The sequence below is a fragment of the Vanessa atalanta genome, chromosome Z (genome assembly GCF_905147765.1).
Source record: "Vanessa atalanta chromosome Z, ilVanAtal1.2, whole genome shotgun sequence".
Lineage (NCBI taxonomy): Eukaryota > Metazoa > Arthropoda > Insecta > Lepidoptera > Nymphalidae > Vanessa > Vanessa atalanta.
Genome location: NC_061902.1, coordinates 5,896,799 through 5,915,365, shown reverse-complemented (window position 1 = coordinate 5,915,365; position 18,567 = coordinate 5,896,799). Strand labels below are relative to the sequence as shown.

The following is an 18,567-nucleotide window of genomic DNA, read 5'->3' as shown; positions in this document are numbered from 1 at the left end:
ATATCGGCGAATGTTTTCCAGCTAGCCCCAAATTCGATATATGACCTAAACATTACCGCTTTTATCAAAATTATAAAAAAAATAATAAAAAAAAAATTGAACTTTCTGGCTCTGGAGCAAATGTTATGACACTACAACTTACGTATACCTAATAAATTATTATAGTTACTCAATCGATATATAACAAAGCTACCACGTGTTTGTGTTTACATAATAAATATAATTTGAATAATTGGGTACTTGTAACGAAAAAGCATTAAAAATTTAGTAGAGCAAAAATTAACGATTTGAACATTAGTATTATTTCGTGCCACTTTAATTTTTTATGATTATTATAAAGTTAATGTATTTTTTTATGTAAATACCACCTATCAGGTCGTCTTACATCACCACCGCCCCTAGGCGTTGGTGGTATAAGAAATATTAACCATTTAGGACATCGCCAAAGCGCCACCAAAGTTGGAAACAAAGATGTTATGTCCGTTGTGCGGTGGAGGGCAATCATAAAGTTCTACCACCAATTTCTATTATATACGTAAACTAGCGACCCGCCCCGGCTGCGCACGGGTGGTACTAAATATACTACAAAATTGTCTTACAACGTTCACAGTTCTACAGTCATTAGAAAATACAAACCGCTATGTCCCTGCTTTTTAAATCTGTATTATCTTCGAAAATATTCATTTAAATTACATGCTGTAATGAGCCATATCGAAGTATATTAAATGTACAATGTATTTAAGGTACTTAATGGGATAAGGATTAATTATGGCTTAAAATCGCTTCGAAAATTAGCTATTATTTCTCGTAAAAAAAGGATAAAAAATGGTTGTTGTGGGGGTATCTCTAAGAAATAGACATATACCATCGCAGACATTTTTGAAGACCTTTATAAGGTGTACAACACTGTAGTACATTATTTTCATCTAGTAGGATTAGTAGGATTCAGCCAGCGTTTGCACGATATCACTTCAGAAAGCTCTAAAATTATCAGTATTTCTCTTCTATATTATTCTTCTATAAACCTTCCTCTTGAATCGTTCTATCTATTAAATAAACCGCATCAAAATACGTTGTGTAATTTTAAAGATCTAAGCATACATAGGGCAGACAGCGGTAAGAGACTTTGTTTTATACCATGTAATGATTGTATTAAGTGAAAATATATTAGTTATATACTAGTATATGTTCACTCTTTAATTAAATAATTCATTATAATCTTGAAGCTTATATATTTAAAATATATGGAAGATAATTTATAACAATTACAAGATATCTTAGTAAAAAAATAAACTTGAACATTGAGACCTCTGTGCAAATAAAAGCACGTAAATAACGTACGTACCATCAAATAAATACAATGTTTATTTCATGGAATACTCATTCAATTTTTATTTTTGACAATCATTCATAGCATTAAAGAAGGAGAGGAAGAGGACGACCTAAGAAGACATGGATGGAGTTAGTGAGGAGGGATGAGAATAGAAGAAAAAGACATACTGCGCCGACAACTTAAACACTACCACCGTTTCGGAAAGCAGCCTCCAGCTAAAAGAAACATTCTAATCTAAAAAGTAAATTAATATTTATATATATATATATAGTAGATACTTATTTATTGACAAGTTAAAAAATGCCATTAATAATTACTGGCACCAACAAAATAATAAAAAAGAATGTCTTTCAAAATAATTACTAAAACGTAGTATTTTCTATATATATAAAAAAAATGTCTACAGCTAAAATTAAGAAGGCCCCTTTTGGTTCAAGTGTGAAACGTTTCGGAAAAATTACTGTGCATCCAGGTTTAGACCCAAGCGGTCTTTATTCAACAAGACCAAACGGCTGTGATCCGTGCCTTTACAACCCAAAAAATATTAGTAAAAATTTTCCTATTAAAAAAAATAGAATTTCCAGCAAGGATCCATGGAGATACAAAGCAGAATTGGAAGATTGGGCAAGAAATCTCGGGTATAGAAATCAGAAAGTTTTACAACAAAGAAAATGGTTCGATTCCATTCTCGGCCCCGCTTGGCATGAGGTTACATACGGAAAAAAATACGAAGCTGCATGCAAAAACCTAGGCTTTGGGAGAACTCCTCGCGATAAAACCAAAAAGAGTGATATCCCTGGACCCGGTACGTATTACAAAAGTGTTCCTTTTAAAGCCCCTTATGGTCCACATTCTGTACGACCTAGTTTTGAAAGAGAAGAACCTTGCAGATTTAAAGATACCTCGACGAAGTGGTCATTGGCACCTAACCGTTACAGAGTGATCGATAAACAATGTGTCGAAATGAAATCAATGAAAGTTGTTTCGTTACGTGGACCATATGATCTTTTTACGGGAAAACGTGACGAAAGTACAATAAAAAATCATTTCTCGAGTACTATGAGATGTACTGCGGCTACCTGGCCTTTAGCCCTCGGAACGACATTAAATAGATACAAAAACTCACACTTTGGAACGATGAATAAAACAAACCGAAGTCTTCCACACAGAGGACGCAATACTTTGGTAGATATATCAATGTGTATTCGAAAAGCTGAAGAACCTGGACCAGTGCATTATAACATCAGTAAACTTAAAACATTTAAACAGAATAAACGTGGTTTTAATAGCAGCTATGACAAACCGCCCGGATACAAACGTGTTGTTGTGTGGCCGGGAGTCGGAAGGTACACCATAAAAAATATAGATTGCGGCATTGACGGCAAGGGACATCGGCACGTATTTCTGAGCAAACAAAAACGAACTATTGGCGCTATTTTGCCTGAACCGATGAACTCTTTTTAAGAAAAACAATTTATTTACAGGTTAAGTGCGTTATAATTGTATCACCTAGCTATAATCATGTTCAATACCATCATAAGATTACATAAAAGCACTCATACTATCATGTCTTATTATTTAAACAGGCAAGTGCAAGTGAAATTCTCATAGTTACCGTCCATCATAAAATTTTGCTTGTATACACTGTTTAATCTAAAATATACATACGCCGCTACTTTTTGTATTGAATATTTTAAACAGTACAAATGATGTATGCGCTTAAAGGGATATTTTGGGCAAAAATAATAAAACTGTAATAAATGGCCGTTTGTATTGAGGAACAAATCTAAAAGCATTGAATTCAAAACACGATATTTAATTTAATTAATTTCCTTTATGAACATTTAATATCAAATACACGAAATAGTGTATCGATAATATTTTAGTTTTGCTCCCCAACTTTCATTTTAACTTTATTGTAATGTTGATATTACAGTTTAATTCTATTACATATTTTACACGGTTACGGTTGGTAGGACGCATATAGATAACCTTCCATTAATTACTACCACAATAAAAATAGTCTTATCATACCTTAAATACGTCCTCGCACAATGTAAATTAAAACTAAATTATTGCAACTAAAATTTATCTATCGCCTCATACAAAATAAAAACATAGCAAAAATATTTATACGAATGTTGATAACAAATACAAGTAAAGAAAAAGTTGCTGTTACTGTTCACAATTTAATATATCACAGCTACAGCGAACTAAAATTCTGATTTCATAAAGTAATAACACAAATCATTTTTGAAGAGAACTTATCAAATTAATACTATCTTTACAGCTAGAGCCTTGTATTTAGGTGTTATCGAAAATACTCCCTTGTGGTAAGTAAATTTGAATATATAATTTACTTACATGAACTTGCAACCGTATATTGACAAAATTCAAAGAATAGTAAATAAAATAGTAAAAAAAAAAACGAGAAACGTATTAAGGTAAATTTTCACTTCCCAGAAAGTGAAATATTAGATACTAGCACAAATTACACAGAATCATCAAATACTATTTTCATATATAATTTTGTTACACTGATATTTTACACTTATCAATAAGATCCTATAAAGCAAAATATTTTACTGAATTAAAATATCGGAATGGACTGTCTAATAATGTAAAGGCAATTTGAGTTAGATTTATATTTACCCTTTCTATAAAACAAATGGATTACTTATTTGGAAATACATCAATTATGCATTGATAAAAATATTTTTTCATTAAAATGCTTTAATCATCATATTTATTTATAAGGGTGGTATACCTAAATACGAACGGCTTTTAACTATACTTATATAAATAAGAAGTACAAAGCGTTGAAATTTAAACTGTAATCATATTTTAGTTTTAACAAAACAAATTGAAAAATACCTTTGAAAATTAAAGAAAACCATTGAATACATTAAGTGCCTGAAAAGGTTACGTTACTTAAAGTATTTGTTCGTATACAAAGACACTATTCAGTGACAACTATTTAATTATGTTGACAAGCATTACAAGTGTACCTTAATTCATTAAAAGTTTATTTTCCATAAATAAAGTAAAAAACGTTAAGACAAAAACAAATCTCTTTCGATTTTAGCATTATAGAAAGTGAAGACCTGCTTCCTTTATGCACATTTGTTTGTTACATCGATGTGAATATTTAACATCGTCAATAACTTTGACGACCATCTTTTGATCCTTTATTGTTTAAAAACATTATTTACAAGAAAAAAACATATTTCGAAAGAAATACATCACTTATATTCTAAAAATATTTCGGAAAGGATCATGTGATTATTTTTGAAATTCATAATTAACATTTAGAAAACATTTTCGTTCAAAAATGTATAGTATAAGTAACAATATATCCTCAGTTGTCAGTCCTGAGGAACTAATATCTTGGCGCTCATATACAATTTTGATATATGACATTAAGTACTAAGTGATTTCAGTGGCAAGGAAAATTTCAAGAACCGGAACTAGTTCAAATATACTATGTTAATAAATTTTAGTACTCTTTGTGCTTACAAATGATAACGTCAATAATTTTAAGAGTAATTTATTTTCATAGTAAAAAAAACCTATAAAAATTAAGAGTTGATAATTTAATATAAGGGGATTATGTCATGTGTTTTAATTCTTTCAGTATAAGTCAGTCAGTCATTGTATACGTGAACATTTTGTTTGTATTAAAATTAAAAAATATATATATCCAGTAAAAAAAAAACTGCACTGTATAAAAATATAGCCCAGACTCAAATTAAAAACATAGACTAATGATATGAAATTGCCAGAACAGGGCTTAAAATCAAAATGAAATAGACCGCCAAAATAATAAATGGGATGTCGACAATATTCAAAGTTATGTTTTTAACATACATGTGTAAGTAACAGCCAGTAAATCTCACATTGTTGAATGTAAAGCGCCACCCTTTACTTTAGCTGTTTTTTTTTTAATTTTTAAAATCATTAATGGTTATTCTGAAATATATATAAGGTGTCAATGATGTTTAAAATGTGATAATTAATTTGACGTTTAAATTAATCAGGTTCTTTAATTAATATTATGTATTAAAAAAAGCATCATAAACACTGAAACACTGCACTAATTCACATAGAGACTTGCTATGACATGCATGAAATATTTCATCGGTTAATTTTTCTACATAACATTTAGATTATATTATGATATTGTGTAACACATAGATGTAATTCAAAACATTTACTTACTTTTAAATGTATAAATAAGACAAGAAAATTGTTACCTAAAATATCACTATTAGGCTTGAGAACTTTTTCCACTCTATAGTTTCATAGTTATATCCCTTTTTAATTTATTAATTATAATTCCAAAGTTGCTTCTAGTAAGTAATATTATACAATTTTTAACTACACCTTGTTCACTATCAAGAAAGTAAATTACTTATGCATCCATTACATCTACATTTTTTAATGTAAAATTTAACCTGATCATTCCACTTTATGTATGTTAGCATTTCACAAAGGTAAAAGATTGGGAGACATGATTACAAATTCAATATCAATACTTACATAAAAAAGGTATTTTTTAAGTCTTATTCCAATTATATTAAATGTAATGTAATCTAAACTTCCCTTGATTCTATCCAACATTTACACAATATAATCTGAAATTTGTGTTGACAACTTATTATTTATTCTTTGCTTTAATCTTGTAAGTGAACAGGGTTCAGATAAACTTAGTCTTCCACTACATAATTACAAATGGTTTCTAAAGGTTGACGTCCGTGGGATTCATCGCTGCGAGGTCCTACGAATTGCTTTTCTCACACGTCGACCAGAAATATACGGGGAACTGCCCATATTAAACTGAACCTGCGTTGACCCTGCACTCGCAGGCGTTGCACCGAAATTGTATACGCCACCAGGATGTTGTTGCTGCTGTGGTTGCTGTTGTTGCTGCTGCTAAAGTGATTATGTCCATTATCATACATATCGTACATTCGGATACTAAGGATTGGGATACTAAGGACTACTTCAAAATATGTTTATTGATGATTACTATTATTATACAATGGAATTTCATTTGGTTGGCATTATATTGGAATGCAGTTAGTATAGAATCTCCACTATTATATTTAACAAACACAAAAATGAGTTTCTTATTAAATTTAATTTTGAAGCATGTTATATAAAGGTCATTTACCTGTCCAAATCCAAATATTCCAGTTGTTTGTTGTGCTCCAAAATTAAATGCTGGAGCTGGTGTAGGATTCATCGAAGGTGCTTCAAAGGTTGGAATAGGATTGGGTGACCCGAAATTGGGCGCAACTCCTGTACTAGGTGTTCCAAACATTCCCACTGTTGGCACAGAGTTACTGGCAGGCTGTGGTGCTCCAAATATATTTGGTGGGGCAGAGTTTTGCATTTGATTCGAAAATAATGATGGTTGACTGTTTTGATTTGATATTCCAAACATATTTTGAGTTGGTTGTGATGGGCTCCCAAAGGTGGGAGCAGGATTTGCGTTGTTAGAGTTAAATGGTAAAGAGCTACCAAAATTAAAAGCAGGCTTTTGTGCATTATTGTTTGTGGCATTTGAGACAAACATATTATTAGAGGTATTGTTACTCGAAGACCACATGTCGTCTTTTTTTATTGCGGCGCCAAATAGACCACCTGGTTGCATTGTAGATGAGATGTTAGTTTGAGACAAGTTGTTGGCCTCAGACAATGAATTTGTTGATAAGACAAGTCCACTTAAAGGATTCGCAGTTCCCAGTGCATTGCTGCCTGATAGTCCACTCAATGGATTTACTGCTGGCAATCCACTACCACCAGATAAGATATTCCCAGTCATATTATTCGCACCAGGTAATCCACCAAGTGTATTTCCAGACAAAACATTACCAGTGTTCATAGAATTAGCATTTGTCAGTGTAAAGTTATTGGCACCGACGTTACTATCGGCAGTAGCACCGAAAGGTGCTTTGAATAAAGATGGAGTATCAGGTTTATTTGTGCTTCCAAAAGAAAAATTAAATTTCGGCTGCTCCGGTTGTGCCAAGACATTTGGTACATTATTACTGCCAAAACTGAATACTGGCGTGCCAGATACACCTGGCTGTGAAACAGTGGTAGTTATTGTAGTCTCTGTTTTATTAAAAAGGGATAATGTTGCAGGTGTCGATTCACTTTTTTGAAAGAATGACAAAGATGATGAAGTAACGGGATCACTTTTTTGAAAAAATGACAAAGAAGAAGAAGAAGATGAAACAGGTGTTTCTTGTAAAGTTGTTGTTGAAGTGGTTGTTACTTGTGGACTAAATAGATTTGATGCTATTCTTATGCCACTTGAAGAAAAAGTAAATGTAGTTTTAGGCACTCCAGTTTCAGCTGAAGATTGTGACGTAGAAAGGAGTAAAGGATTCTGTGGGTCATTTTTTTCTAAACTGTTAAGGGAATTTATACTTGAAACTGGTGTCTCGGTAGTCTTGGTTTGAGTTTGGGCTGGAACTGGTGCAGCAAATATACCTATTGGTTTAATGTTTGAAACCGGTGTTTTTGGTTGCTCAATTTCAGCTTCATCCTTTTCTTCATTTATTACAGTTAAAGATTTTGGCGCTTCGTCATGCAATTTGCTGCCAAGAACAGGATTATTAAAAACATTTTTACTTGTAGATTCTGCAGTTTGTTTCGGTATTCCAAATGTATATGCAGGTTTAGAAATTTCACCTGGTGTCTCTTCCAATTTGTTAAATTTATCTGATGGTTTCTTTTTTGGTAAACCAAAAGTAAATGTGTTAGATAAATTATTATTGTTAGTCTCAGATTCTTTTGCAGGTGTAACTAATGTTACTGGTGTAGGTTCTACAATTTTGTTTTCAGCAAGTTTTGGATCAATACCAAATTTAAATGACATATTTGGACTAATACCAAAATTAAAACTTTTCTTTTCAGATTCTTTTATAGTTCCTGGTTTTTCTGTCTCACAACAAACGCATTTACTTAAATTGTTGTCATTGCGCACCAAGCAATTTACACACTCCCACTTTTCAGTTTGTGATTTAATAATATTTTTAAGTAAAGAAACATTACCAGTAGTTTTAGATTGATAAGCAGATTTACCATTATTGGTAAGAGGATTTTTTGAAATAGGTTTTACTTCACCACATGCAGCACATGTCTCAACACTGCTTTTATTTTTAATCAAACATACTTCACATTTCCAATCACTTTCAACACTTTCAGGTTTTGAATTGGCAACAGTTCCTTCAGAGTTGGGTTTTTTACTACCACAACAGACACAATTTTCTACTCCTTCATCATTCTTCACCCAGCAGTCTTGACATTTCCATTGTGATAGATCTATACTCACGAGTTTTGAGTTTCCAGTATTGTTGGACGTTTTTTCACAATTAACACATTTACTTGTACAATCTTTGTCCAAAACTACTTGACAGAGTGTGCATTTATTAACTTTTGTGGATTTTTTTATAGGCTTTTTACCTCCACAACATACACAGTTTGCAGAATCTGGTTTATTAGATACCCAACAATCCTCACATTTCCAATCTTCTGATTGTGGTAGTAAATCTGTCTTTACTTTAATAATTGGATGATGAACTTTGGAGAGAGCGCTATCAGTTTTTGTATCTATTGTCTTTTCTATAGTCCTTTCTGGACTGCCAAATGTAAACTTTGCAGGCACTGAAGAAGCACTTACCGTTTCACTAGATACATTGACTGGAATCGAAAATTGGTAGCTGCTATTATTAGTGTTTTCTCCTTTATCCACATTTGTTTCATTAATTTTTTTATCAATATTTGCCATCACTGTGTTTACTGCTGGTGGTAAAGAATTTGGAAAATCTGTAGCAGTAACAGTTGAAGAACTTGGTATTAGTTTGGGTGTAGGAATGCCCAAAGAAAACTTAGGTAAATTATCTTTATCAATTTGTAAAACTGCAGTAGGAAGATTGATAGGTTCATTGCTTTCGTACACTGCCTTTTCCTCTCTGTTTATCCTAGTCAATCTGGACTTAATTTTAGTGGTTAACTTATCACTTGTTTCTTTCAATGTATTACTGCAATAAATGAAATATAATATTAATAAATAAAACTGTAACAAAACATTTTAGTATACATTTTTTTGTATTCCTTGTGTAGGTTTCACAACCAACCTTACATTATTTAATTTTTTACTGAACTTAATATAAATTAGCACCCTTTTTGAGATTGATTGTCTATCTAAACTATCTGACATTGCAAATCAGTTTTTTTTTAGACATTGCCAATACCATCTAGCAAAGTGAAACAATTAAGTGTTGATTTTTTATATACTAATTATTTATTAACCTTTGACTTGCTGGTGCTGGATATGCCATAAAATCAGGTGAGCTACTGTGCGATGCCATTAACTGTCGAGCAGCACTGGTTGTATCCATAAGTCTTGACTTTTGCTTAAGTCTTAATATTGTTGCAATGCTTGGCACATGAAGTTCTTGTGTTTTATATGCTGGAAAAATAAAACATTCTTATATAAAACCTGTACTCCTTAAAATTATGTCATATACACTGTTATATAATACTTACAAAGTCCTTTGCTACTGCTGGCTTTAGAACTGTCTAGAGTATTATTATTAGAAGATTTCATGAATTGAGATATTCTTTTAGCTTCCATTAATGGAGAGGAATAATTTTCTAACAAATCCAAAACGCGTCTAGCTGAGTGACTAATAGCAACATTGTCATCATTGCTATTATTTGTTACTAAGGTATCCTTTCTTTGTTTAATATTTGGTTCATTCATGTAAGCGCTTATTGCTCTACCATATATTGCCTGTCTAGTGTAAAATGGAGCAGAAAGATAACTGGCTTTGAATTGTGGTTCACTAAGACTCATGCCCGTTGAATTACTTACTGAAATAAAGATTTCAATAAAATATAATATTATATTACCATTCGCAAAAACACATTTGTTACAAAATTAAATGTTAATTTCTTACCATAATTTTCTTCGTGGTTAATGTTAAAAAGGGACTTTCGTTTCTTTAAAACAGAATTGTTTTCATTTAAACTTGAATCCAAATTATAAAAAAATGGCTCTTTTTTGGTTTCGTTAATAGATTCTTCAGATGGTGAATGCAGCTTTGTGGACACAAAATTTGATTCTGGTCTAAATGCATTTCTGCTTATCGGAGACTGCATTTCACTATATGTTGCAATGGACTCCGTGTTAGTACTCGTACATTTTGTCTAAAAATATTGAATCATAAATAAACATATATGTATAAAGTATTGGTAATAGTATAAAACATTTTTTACAGATAAGATCTGTGTGCACATATTGTTACATTTTTGATTACATATTTTCTTTTACAGCCCCTCTTAAAATAATTAATTTCGCTTATGGTGGGTATGCGAATTTAAAGCAAAATATTCATCAATCAAAGTGTAATGTAATGAAAAAATTTAGTCTAGTTTTGAATTAAATTAAAATATTTTGTTTTATATTATTTAGACTGTACATACAATTTGATATCAAATGATTGTCTCAAAAATGTAACCTATTTTGAGTATAAATAAAAAACTTAAAGAAAGAGGTCACTTTTCAACTATTAAGAATTTTTTTAATTTATATAAATAAAAGAAAAAGGATACATAATTCCACAAAATCAAGTAAGGATTACATATTTGCCTTTATAGCCGCTCTTAAAATAATTAATTTCCCTTATAGTGTGTATGCAAATTTAAAGCGAAATATTCATTAATTATCTTGTGCACAAATAATAGCTTTAAAAATATTATTTGATACTTTAACGAAGTTTACTAAAACGTAACATTCGACTTTTGCAAATGCACATCTTTGGTTATTAAATTTTTTAGCATTCCAAATCACTACTTAAAAAACCAAAGATCAAATACTTTAAAAATTACATTTTTGGAAATATTGATGATCTTTATTGAAATTATTTTGAAATCTATTTTCTCATAGTTTAAAAAAACGTGCCTTCACAAAGATACAAGTATTAAAATTATATCGATTGGCAGGACTGATTCTTGATAAATATTTGACATTACTTACTTCTGGTGGAATATAGGTGTTCGAAGTACCCGGGGAACTGTATCGCATTCTTTTAGCAGGTGGCTGAGTTGTAATTGGACTTTCTGGAGCCTCATCTTCAGTTGAAGAATCCGTTGATTCAGCTATGGGTACTGATCCATTAGTGTTGGTAGAGCTAGGACTACTGAACCATTTTGTTATTGTAGATGGCAAAAATCCTGTCATCTTTGATGTTACATTCTTGACAAAGGACTGAAAAAAATAATAGACACTCCTTAACTTATGTATATTACATATGATATCCATATTATTACTATAAAAGCGAAAGTAACTGTCTGTCTGATACACTTTCACTGGTAAACCACTAAGCCATTTTTGATGATATTGCCCATTTTTATTCTTATAGGGTAAAATATGTAATTGATATGATGATGATGATAAATCAATAGAGAATTGTAAATTTTGTAATACTGAAATATTACAATTCATTCATTTAGGTTCATCATTAATTAGAAATTCATTAGAAAAAAATAATGCAGTAGGATTTTAAGGTTTTTGCCTACTCCACCAAAAATTGGTTTAATATTAGTATATTTCCGTTTTTGAAAATAAATTGTTAGTTTAAAAATACTATTTTAAATTTTTAATAAATATCTATAAAATAAAAGTGATAATTTTCTGGAATCCATTCCTCATTAAATGTTGCTAACTTGAATCTTTGTTTTGCATTATCTTATAATTTAAATAAAAAAATTATTAAATTTATTCATCTTAAATGATTAAATATAAAATCAATTTATCATTAGTGGCACCTCCATATTCCTTTACAATAAGTTAAATTAATACAATTTAAAGTACATTGATTTTTAAAATATTCCTTACTCAAACTTAATTTGAATAGTATGATGGCAATTATAAAAAAATATTCTCATATAATCCCTGTTCATAAGCTGTCCTACTACTGGGTGTAAACCTCATTTCAGAATGAGAAAATTTCAGCCATATTCTACCACAATGACTTAGATTATGGGCCCAAATATCCTCTATAGGTAAATTATTTAACCTTATGTTTTAGGTAGATCGCATTTAGCCTATTCTAATCACAAGAGTAAATACAGATACTAGGTATTTATAATGGATTTGTGCAAAAAAAGTGATGTGTGTATTCCAGATAATGGCTAGTGCAGCAGAGAATTTGCCAGTTTTTAAGACTAGTATAAAATGAGAAAACCTTGCAGCTGCAGCTGCAGAAAATGCATAAGCAAAAGCGCATAACTGGGCACAATCTTCATCATAAAAAAACTTATCGCTGAAGCTACAAACCATGTTCTATAATTATGATTACCTTTGTAGCACAATTTGATTCCTATTTGTCTTAACAATTTTATGAAAAATTATGAAACACAAATTATTATTAAGGATTTTGCATTTCGTGAACAAGCAGTATTTTATGTCAACAATAGAAAAAAATCATCATCAACAAATTATAGCCTATGCCACATATACCATTTGCTACTAGTTCTCTATATTCTGCACTACTGAGAGTTTATGATTAAGATATGTTTATTTATATACAACACAACTGCACTTAACCACAAAATAAAAGGCATTTTTTTGTGTAGTAGTAATAATAAAATCATGTTTAAATTTATTAAGAGTTCCTCTTGATTCATAGGAAAATGATTGTTGAGTGGTTGTGTAGATTATTATGCTTTGCTCCTAAGCCAAGATAAGTAAGTAAATAAAAAAGTATAAGTTCATTTTTATTTTTTTTAACTTAGCTCTTTTGTCCAAATAAACATTAGAAACTAAAAATTGAAATATTTTATAGAATGGACTTCAGTAAAAGATTTGAACCAATACTTTACTATTATAATACCAGGTGTTGGACTATAGTCAGACAGACGGATACTGCTATTTGATAAAATATAACTTGCCACCATGTTTATTTTTAATCCAATTTTTTTTATTGGAAAACTAACTATTCTCTCATCAATTTGTAGAATGATTTCAAATTTACAAATCATTAACATTAATTTTTTATATACTAATATGATTATAGTAAAATCATCAAAAAAAAAAATTTACATTTAAATGTGGCCTCTATATTCATCTAGTGTATAAACTCAAAAAAGTTATTGATTATATCATAAAAGACCACTAGTTAGTCAAAGAAAATCTGATATCATTATTTTACTAGTATCTACTATCTACCTACTATCTACTATCAAAATTACAATAATTTGTTTAAAAAAGAAAACAAAAATATCTATGAACTTAAAAAATAATACTTTTATAAAAGTCTATGATTATTGAATTTGCATCGTACAATTAATGAATGAAATACCATTCGCTTGGCATTTGGCATAAGTATTTGAAAATTGTATAATTTACACATTACATTTACATTACTAAACTGTATATCTTTAAAATTATTAATATAAACAAAAACATTTTTTTCCCCTATGTACCCCTAATATGTACCAAGCACCTACTTAAAATAAAGTATTCATTTAAAAGTTCAAACAGCTATTGATTTCTTAATGATTCAATAGTCCATTTTTTTTATAAAGTTGCATCACAATACAATCGCACGGCCATAGCCAAATATTTGCAAGCACAGTTGGTCATACTTATGTACACAAAAACAACCTTAATTATTTATATGGTTATGTTTGCAGACAGAACATAAATACAGCTACTTATAATAGTATATAAAGAAATTGATACCAGGTGATGATAATGGGAAGAAATATTAAACAAAAGATTAATAGTTTAATTTATGATTGTTTTCAATTGTAGCTATACAAATTATATTCATAAAATTGATTTTACTATTACTAGTGATTTATGCAAAGCTTCATTCAAACAATAGTATTACTGTTGGACATTTAAAAAAATATATTTTAATGAAAAACAACTGTGTTTAGTATAGAGAAATTAAAGCACAGCGAGTCTATTGTTTCGGAGGCAGGCATATTTAAAAGTAATGGAAATAATTTTATACAAGTTTAGTCCAAATTGAGAAAAATATATTTTATTAATATACGTTTAACCGCAAGTATCCCCTTATAGCACATTGTTGTCGTGATAAGTTTACTTGGAAACATAAGATAAGGGTTAAATATTAAGTCGCTAAGCATCGCGTCACCTTTGAATGGTAAAAATATACATCTACGCGTGAGGCCACAAAGTCGCCAAGAGCGGGAATTCAATGATAACTTACATTATTGGCGTCATTAGAAGACTTGGATCTCTTCTCTTTATTCACTGTAAAACTTGCGCTCATTTTTATTCTTTTTAAAACACTCGAGTACAATTTAGTGCTATTAACAATTGAATTTTCGGTTAAATATATTCACAACTGGCAAAAACGTGACAAACATGGCGTCTTTATGTGTCAAAAAATTAAACGCAAGACTAAATTTTAAACCTCACCGTGGCCACTAATGAACACTATGATAACATAAGTTACAAATAAAAAGTAATATTATCGAAAATAAATTCTACTTTAGAGCGTAAAACTATGGAATCTTTTTAATGATTAAACGACATCACCAATTTCACGTTACCGCTAAGCTTGCGGTCACAAAAATATTGCTAGTGTAAAAAAATAAATAAACAGGTAAAAGATGACTATCATTATTTTAATTGTCAAGTAATTAAGGTGCCGCTACCCACAAAAAGTAATTGTATACACGGTATACATTGATTAACAAGTTTTATAAAATAAAATTTCACTATCCAAACAAAAATCTTAGCTCAGGTTGCAAATTATAAAATATTATTTAATCAATTCGTAAAATATGCATTATTGTTTTGTTCATTCGAATAGTGTAATAAATATAACATAATATATCTATTAATTATAATTTCAAGATTTACAGTGCGTCGATAAAATGAATAATAATATATTTTAGTTTGAGCTCAAAAATTTTAGAATTATAAAGGTTTTTTATAACAATTTTGGTAATATTTGTCCACTGTTAATTTTAAAGTGATATAAAATATTAATTTATTTAAACAGTACTAATAACAATAATACACATCTGTGAATTATTATTTAAAATAAAAATATAAATATTTTTATTTATAATTGCATGCATGTATGCATATATAATATTTAAAAATAAAACTACCCTAAAATATGCATTTCTCTCTAGACTACTTTTGTTTTTCGAAATTACAGTAGACAAATAATAATTATTTAACATTGACAAGTGCCCCCAAGTTAAGGATCATTTTGAAATTTGAAGCACAGTTAACAAACAAATTATTTAGAATTTAGGTTTAAAAAAATATATTACGCCAATGTATGAGAGCTATTGGTTATGGAGTTTTGGCTCCAGATGACAATCTTTCAAAACAAATAAATAATAATTTACATCATATTATATTTAAATGATTTGATTTGAATTCAAATCTCAACTCCCTCTGTCGGCCAAGAAAATAATCATGGACTCAGAAATTCTACCATGCCTCACCTATGGTTGCCAAACTTGGACGTTTGATTACAAAACCAGTCAAAAAATCGAAACTACTCAGAGAAGAATGGAAAGGAGCTGCCCAGGTATCGATCTAAGAGACATAGTGAAAAACTTAGTAATCCGAAATAGAACAAAAATAACTGATGCTCTTACTTTTGCCTTGCAAAGAAAATGGAAGTGGGCGGGTCATGTTGCTAGATACAGGGGCAACAGAAGGACCTTTAGGGTACTAAATTGGTTGGGTCCAAAAGATACAAGAGCAAGAGGCCGGCCATATACAAGATGGGAAGATGAGCTAGCGACGGTGGCAGGTCAGGAATGGATGGTTGTTGTCAGAGATAGAAAAAGGAGGAATTACTTGGAGGAAGCTTTTACCCGCAGGGAGTCAATACAACAACACAATAGCACTCGAATTGTTCAATAATTAAATCCAATTGTTTTTATTTGGCTAATCAGATTGTTTTATTGTTTTTTCTTTTTTGTGTTGTATTAAAATTTTGTGGTGTTGTAATTTAATAAAATAAAGCTGTAATATTAATAATAATATTTAAATGACCCAGTTTGACCTGTTGCTGTTGGCATAAATAATATTAATGAAAATATGGGGTATAATTTCTTAAAAAAACCTTATTTGTTTGGCTGCAACATAATACTATAATATACTCAACAATAAATTGAGCAGCATTTAGTCTTTTATTTAATTTAAATTTGTATTAAGCATTTTCACAACTAATTTTTTGATAGTATAGTAAATGATGTTTTCAGGGCCTAGTAAAAATCTAATTTCATATTGTGACCATTGCTACTTGTAAACTGTATACCCATACAAAATTGCTGCTTGTAAATCGATACTATGATAAATATAATTAATTCAATTAATAAAAAGTGTATATTAAATTAAAACTCACAATGTTGAAGATAAGTACTTGTGTATTTTAACCAGAGTTTGCAAACTCAGGTTAGTACCACTACAATTTCATGTGCTCAAATTATTTTTATAATTCATATCATGCTCAGCAGTGAAATAAAATCATGACAAAACCTGCCCATGTCAGAAGAAAATCTGCCACATGTATATCCACTCATCTGCATAGGAGCAGTATGGTAGAATAAGCTCCAAGCCTTCTTCTCAAAAGAAGAATAGGCCTTAACCCAGTGGGACATTTTCTGGCTATTACTTACCTATTATAGTAGGGAATAAATAATTAATAAAATTTAACCCAAATTGAGCCAGTATTAATTTTTTTTAACCAATATATTTCACATCATTGCTTTCCTTTTAAAATAGTTATTAGAATATAAATCCTTACAATGCTTTTAATTGTAATTAAATATGTTCAGCTAACTGAATAGAATAAATAAATATATTTTTATAAGGATAAAAATAAAAAGCATTATTAATAATTATCATTAGTGTATTTATTTAGGAATATAAGATCTTTCAATTTTAATATCATCAACGGGGCAATCATTTTTATCACACTCTACTAAACCTATTCTTTTTACAACTGCCATCCCACTTTGCACTCTTCCAAATATAGTGTGTTTGCCATCAAGCCACTGTGTTGGGGCTAAAGTGATAAAAAATTGTGATCCATTTGTGTTTGGGCCCGCATTAGCCATAGACAATATACCAGCACCTGTATGCTTTAAATTAGAATTTAGTTCATCATCAAATTGAGGGCCATATATTGATTGGCCACCTTTACCAGTTCCTGTATGATCACCACCTTGAATCATAAAATCTCTTATGACTCTGTGAAATTTAGTATTATTATAATAACCTCTTCTTACTAGTTCCATGAAGTTTCGACACGTGAGAGGTGAATGTTTCCAGTACATTTCCACTGTGATGGTACCCATTCTGAAAATATGTTGTATTCAAAAATATACCAATATACACAAATTATTTTTTACTATATATATTTGAAAAAACCAACAACTTACGTTGTTTCCAGTACAGCAACTGGTGGTTGCCAAGACTTATCTGGGATTCCAGCGTTTGCATAGCCAAGCATGATTAACTAAAACCACAAAAGCGTTTGTGATTCAAAAAATCGTCCAACATATAGAATAAAACTAAAGTTTTAGTTGATATAATCCCGTACGTTGTGCAACAAGTAAAGTTTAAATTATTAAATATATATTTTTTATTTGATACTTAGTATGTAAGCCGTGGCTATGAAAAAGTTACAATGAAATATAAATGTAAATGTTGACGAGCCAATGAAATAGAATTGATTACAACAGAAAATATTGTAGCCTCTGAAGTCGGAATTTATAAATACAGAGTATGTATAGGACTGTAAATGATTATTGGACCACAGATTACTTATAAAATATTATTAATGCAAAAGTTGTCTTGTCAGTCTGTTTATTACACTTAGACTGAACCACTAAACTGTTTTTGAAAAAATGAGTATGGAAAAAAAAATAGTCCTCATTTGTCCTTACAAATACAATATGTTTATCCAATTGCCTCCTTAGGCAATTGGATAAACTTATTCAATTTTGACGTTGAGGTCTTTTTTACAAGTTTATTGTTGGTGTTTTTAACTATATTGTTAGTTACCTCACCAAATTTAATTAAGCTTAAATAATTGGCGGTGGTTGCACCGCCAAAATATTTATATGCACTACTTGCTATTTCATCACGTTTTTGTTATATGTAACATAATATATAAAAGAAATTACTTGTCTCTATCAATTAGTAC

The 18,567-nt window shown here is 30.1% G+C and overlaps 3 protein-coding genes across 4 annotated transcripts; 1 reads left to right on the top strand and 2 right to left on the bottom strand.

Annotated features, from left to right (window-relative positions):
* Positions 1 to 1,729: 1,729 nt before the first annotated feature.
* Positions 1,730 to 2,998, top strand: LOC125076305. The gene has a single exon (XM_047688401.1). The coding sequence runs from the start codon at positions 1,730 to 1,732 to the stop codon at positions 2,795 to 2,797; it is 1,068 nt and encodes a 355-aa protein (XP_047544357.1). The 3' UTR covers positions 2,798 to 2,998.
* A 98-nt stretch (positions 2,999 to 3,096) lies between these two features.
* Positions 3,097 to 14,949, bottom strand: LOC125075776 (nuclear pore complex protein Nup153). Of its 2 annotated transcripts, none has more exons than XM_047687517.1 (7): positions 14,593 to 14,949; positions 11,388 to 11,618; positions 10,309 to 10,558; positions 9,896 to 10,222; positions 9,659 to 9,818; positions 6,507 to 9,387; positions 3,097 to 6,265 (listed from the first exon to the last, which is right to left on the bottom strand). In XM_047687517.1, the coding sequence occupies exons 1-7, from the start codon at positions 14,653 to 14,655 to the stop codon at positions 6,095 to 6,097; spliced, it is 4,083 nt and encodes a 1,360-aa protein (XP_047543473.1). In that variant the 5' UTR covers positions 14,656 to 14,949; the 3' UTR covers positions 3,097 to 6,094. The 2 variants fall into 2 exon arrangements, with proteins under 2 accessions (XP_047543473.1, XP_047543474.1); XM_047687518.1 differs by having other exon boundaries at positions 3,097 to 6,262.
* A 2,307-nt stretch (positions 14,950 to 17,256) lies between these two features.
* Positions 17,257 to 18,136, bottom strand: LOC125075895 (peptidyl-prolyl cis-trans isomerase-like 1). Its single transcript, XM_047687742.1, has 3 exons — positions 17,962 to 18,136; positions 17,801 to 17,877; positions 17,257 to 17,717 (listed from the first exon to the last, which is right to left on the bottom strand). The coding sequence occupies exons 2-3, from the start codon at positions 17,869 to 17,871 to the stop codon at positions 17,273 to 17,275; spliced, it is 516 nt and encodes a 171-aa protein (XP_047543698.1). The 5' UTR covers positions 17,872 to 17,877; positions 17,962 to 18,136; the 3' UTR covers positions 17,257 to 17,272.
* Positions 18,137 to 18,567: the final 431 nt, after the last annotated feature.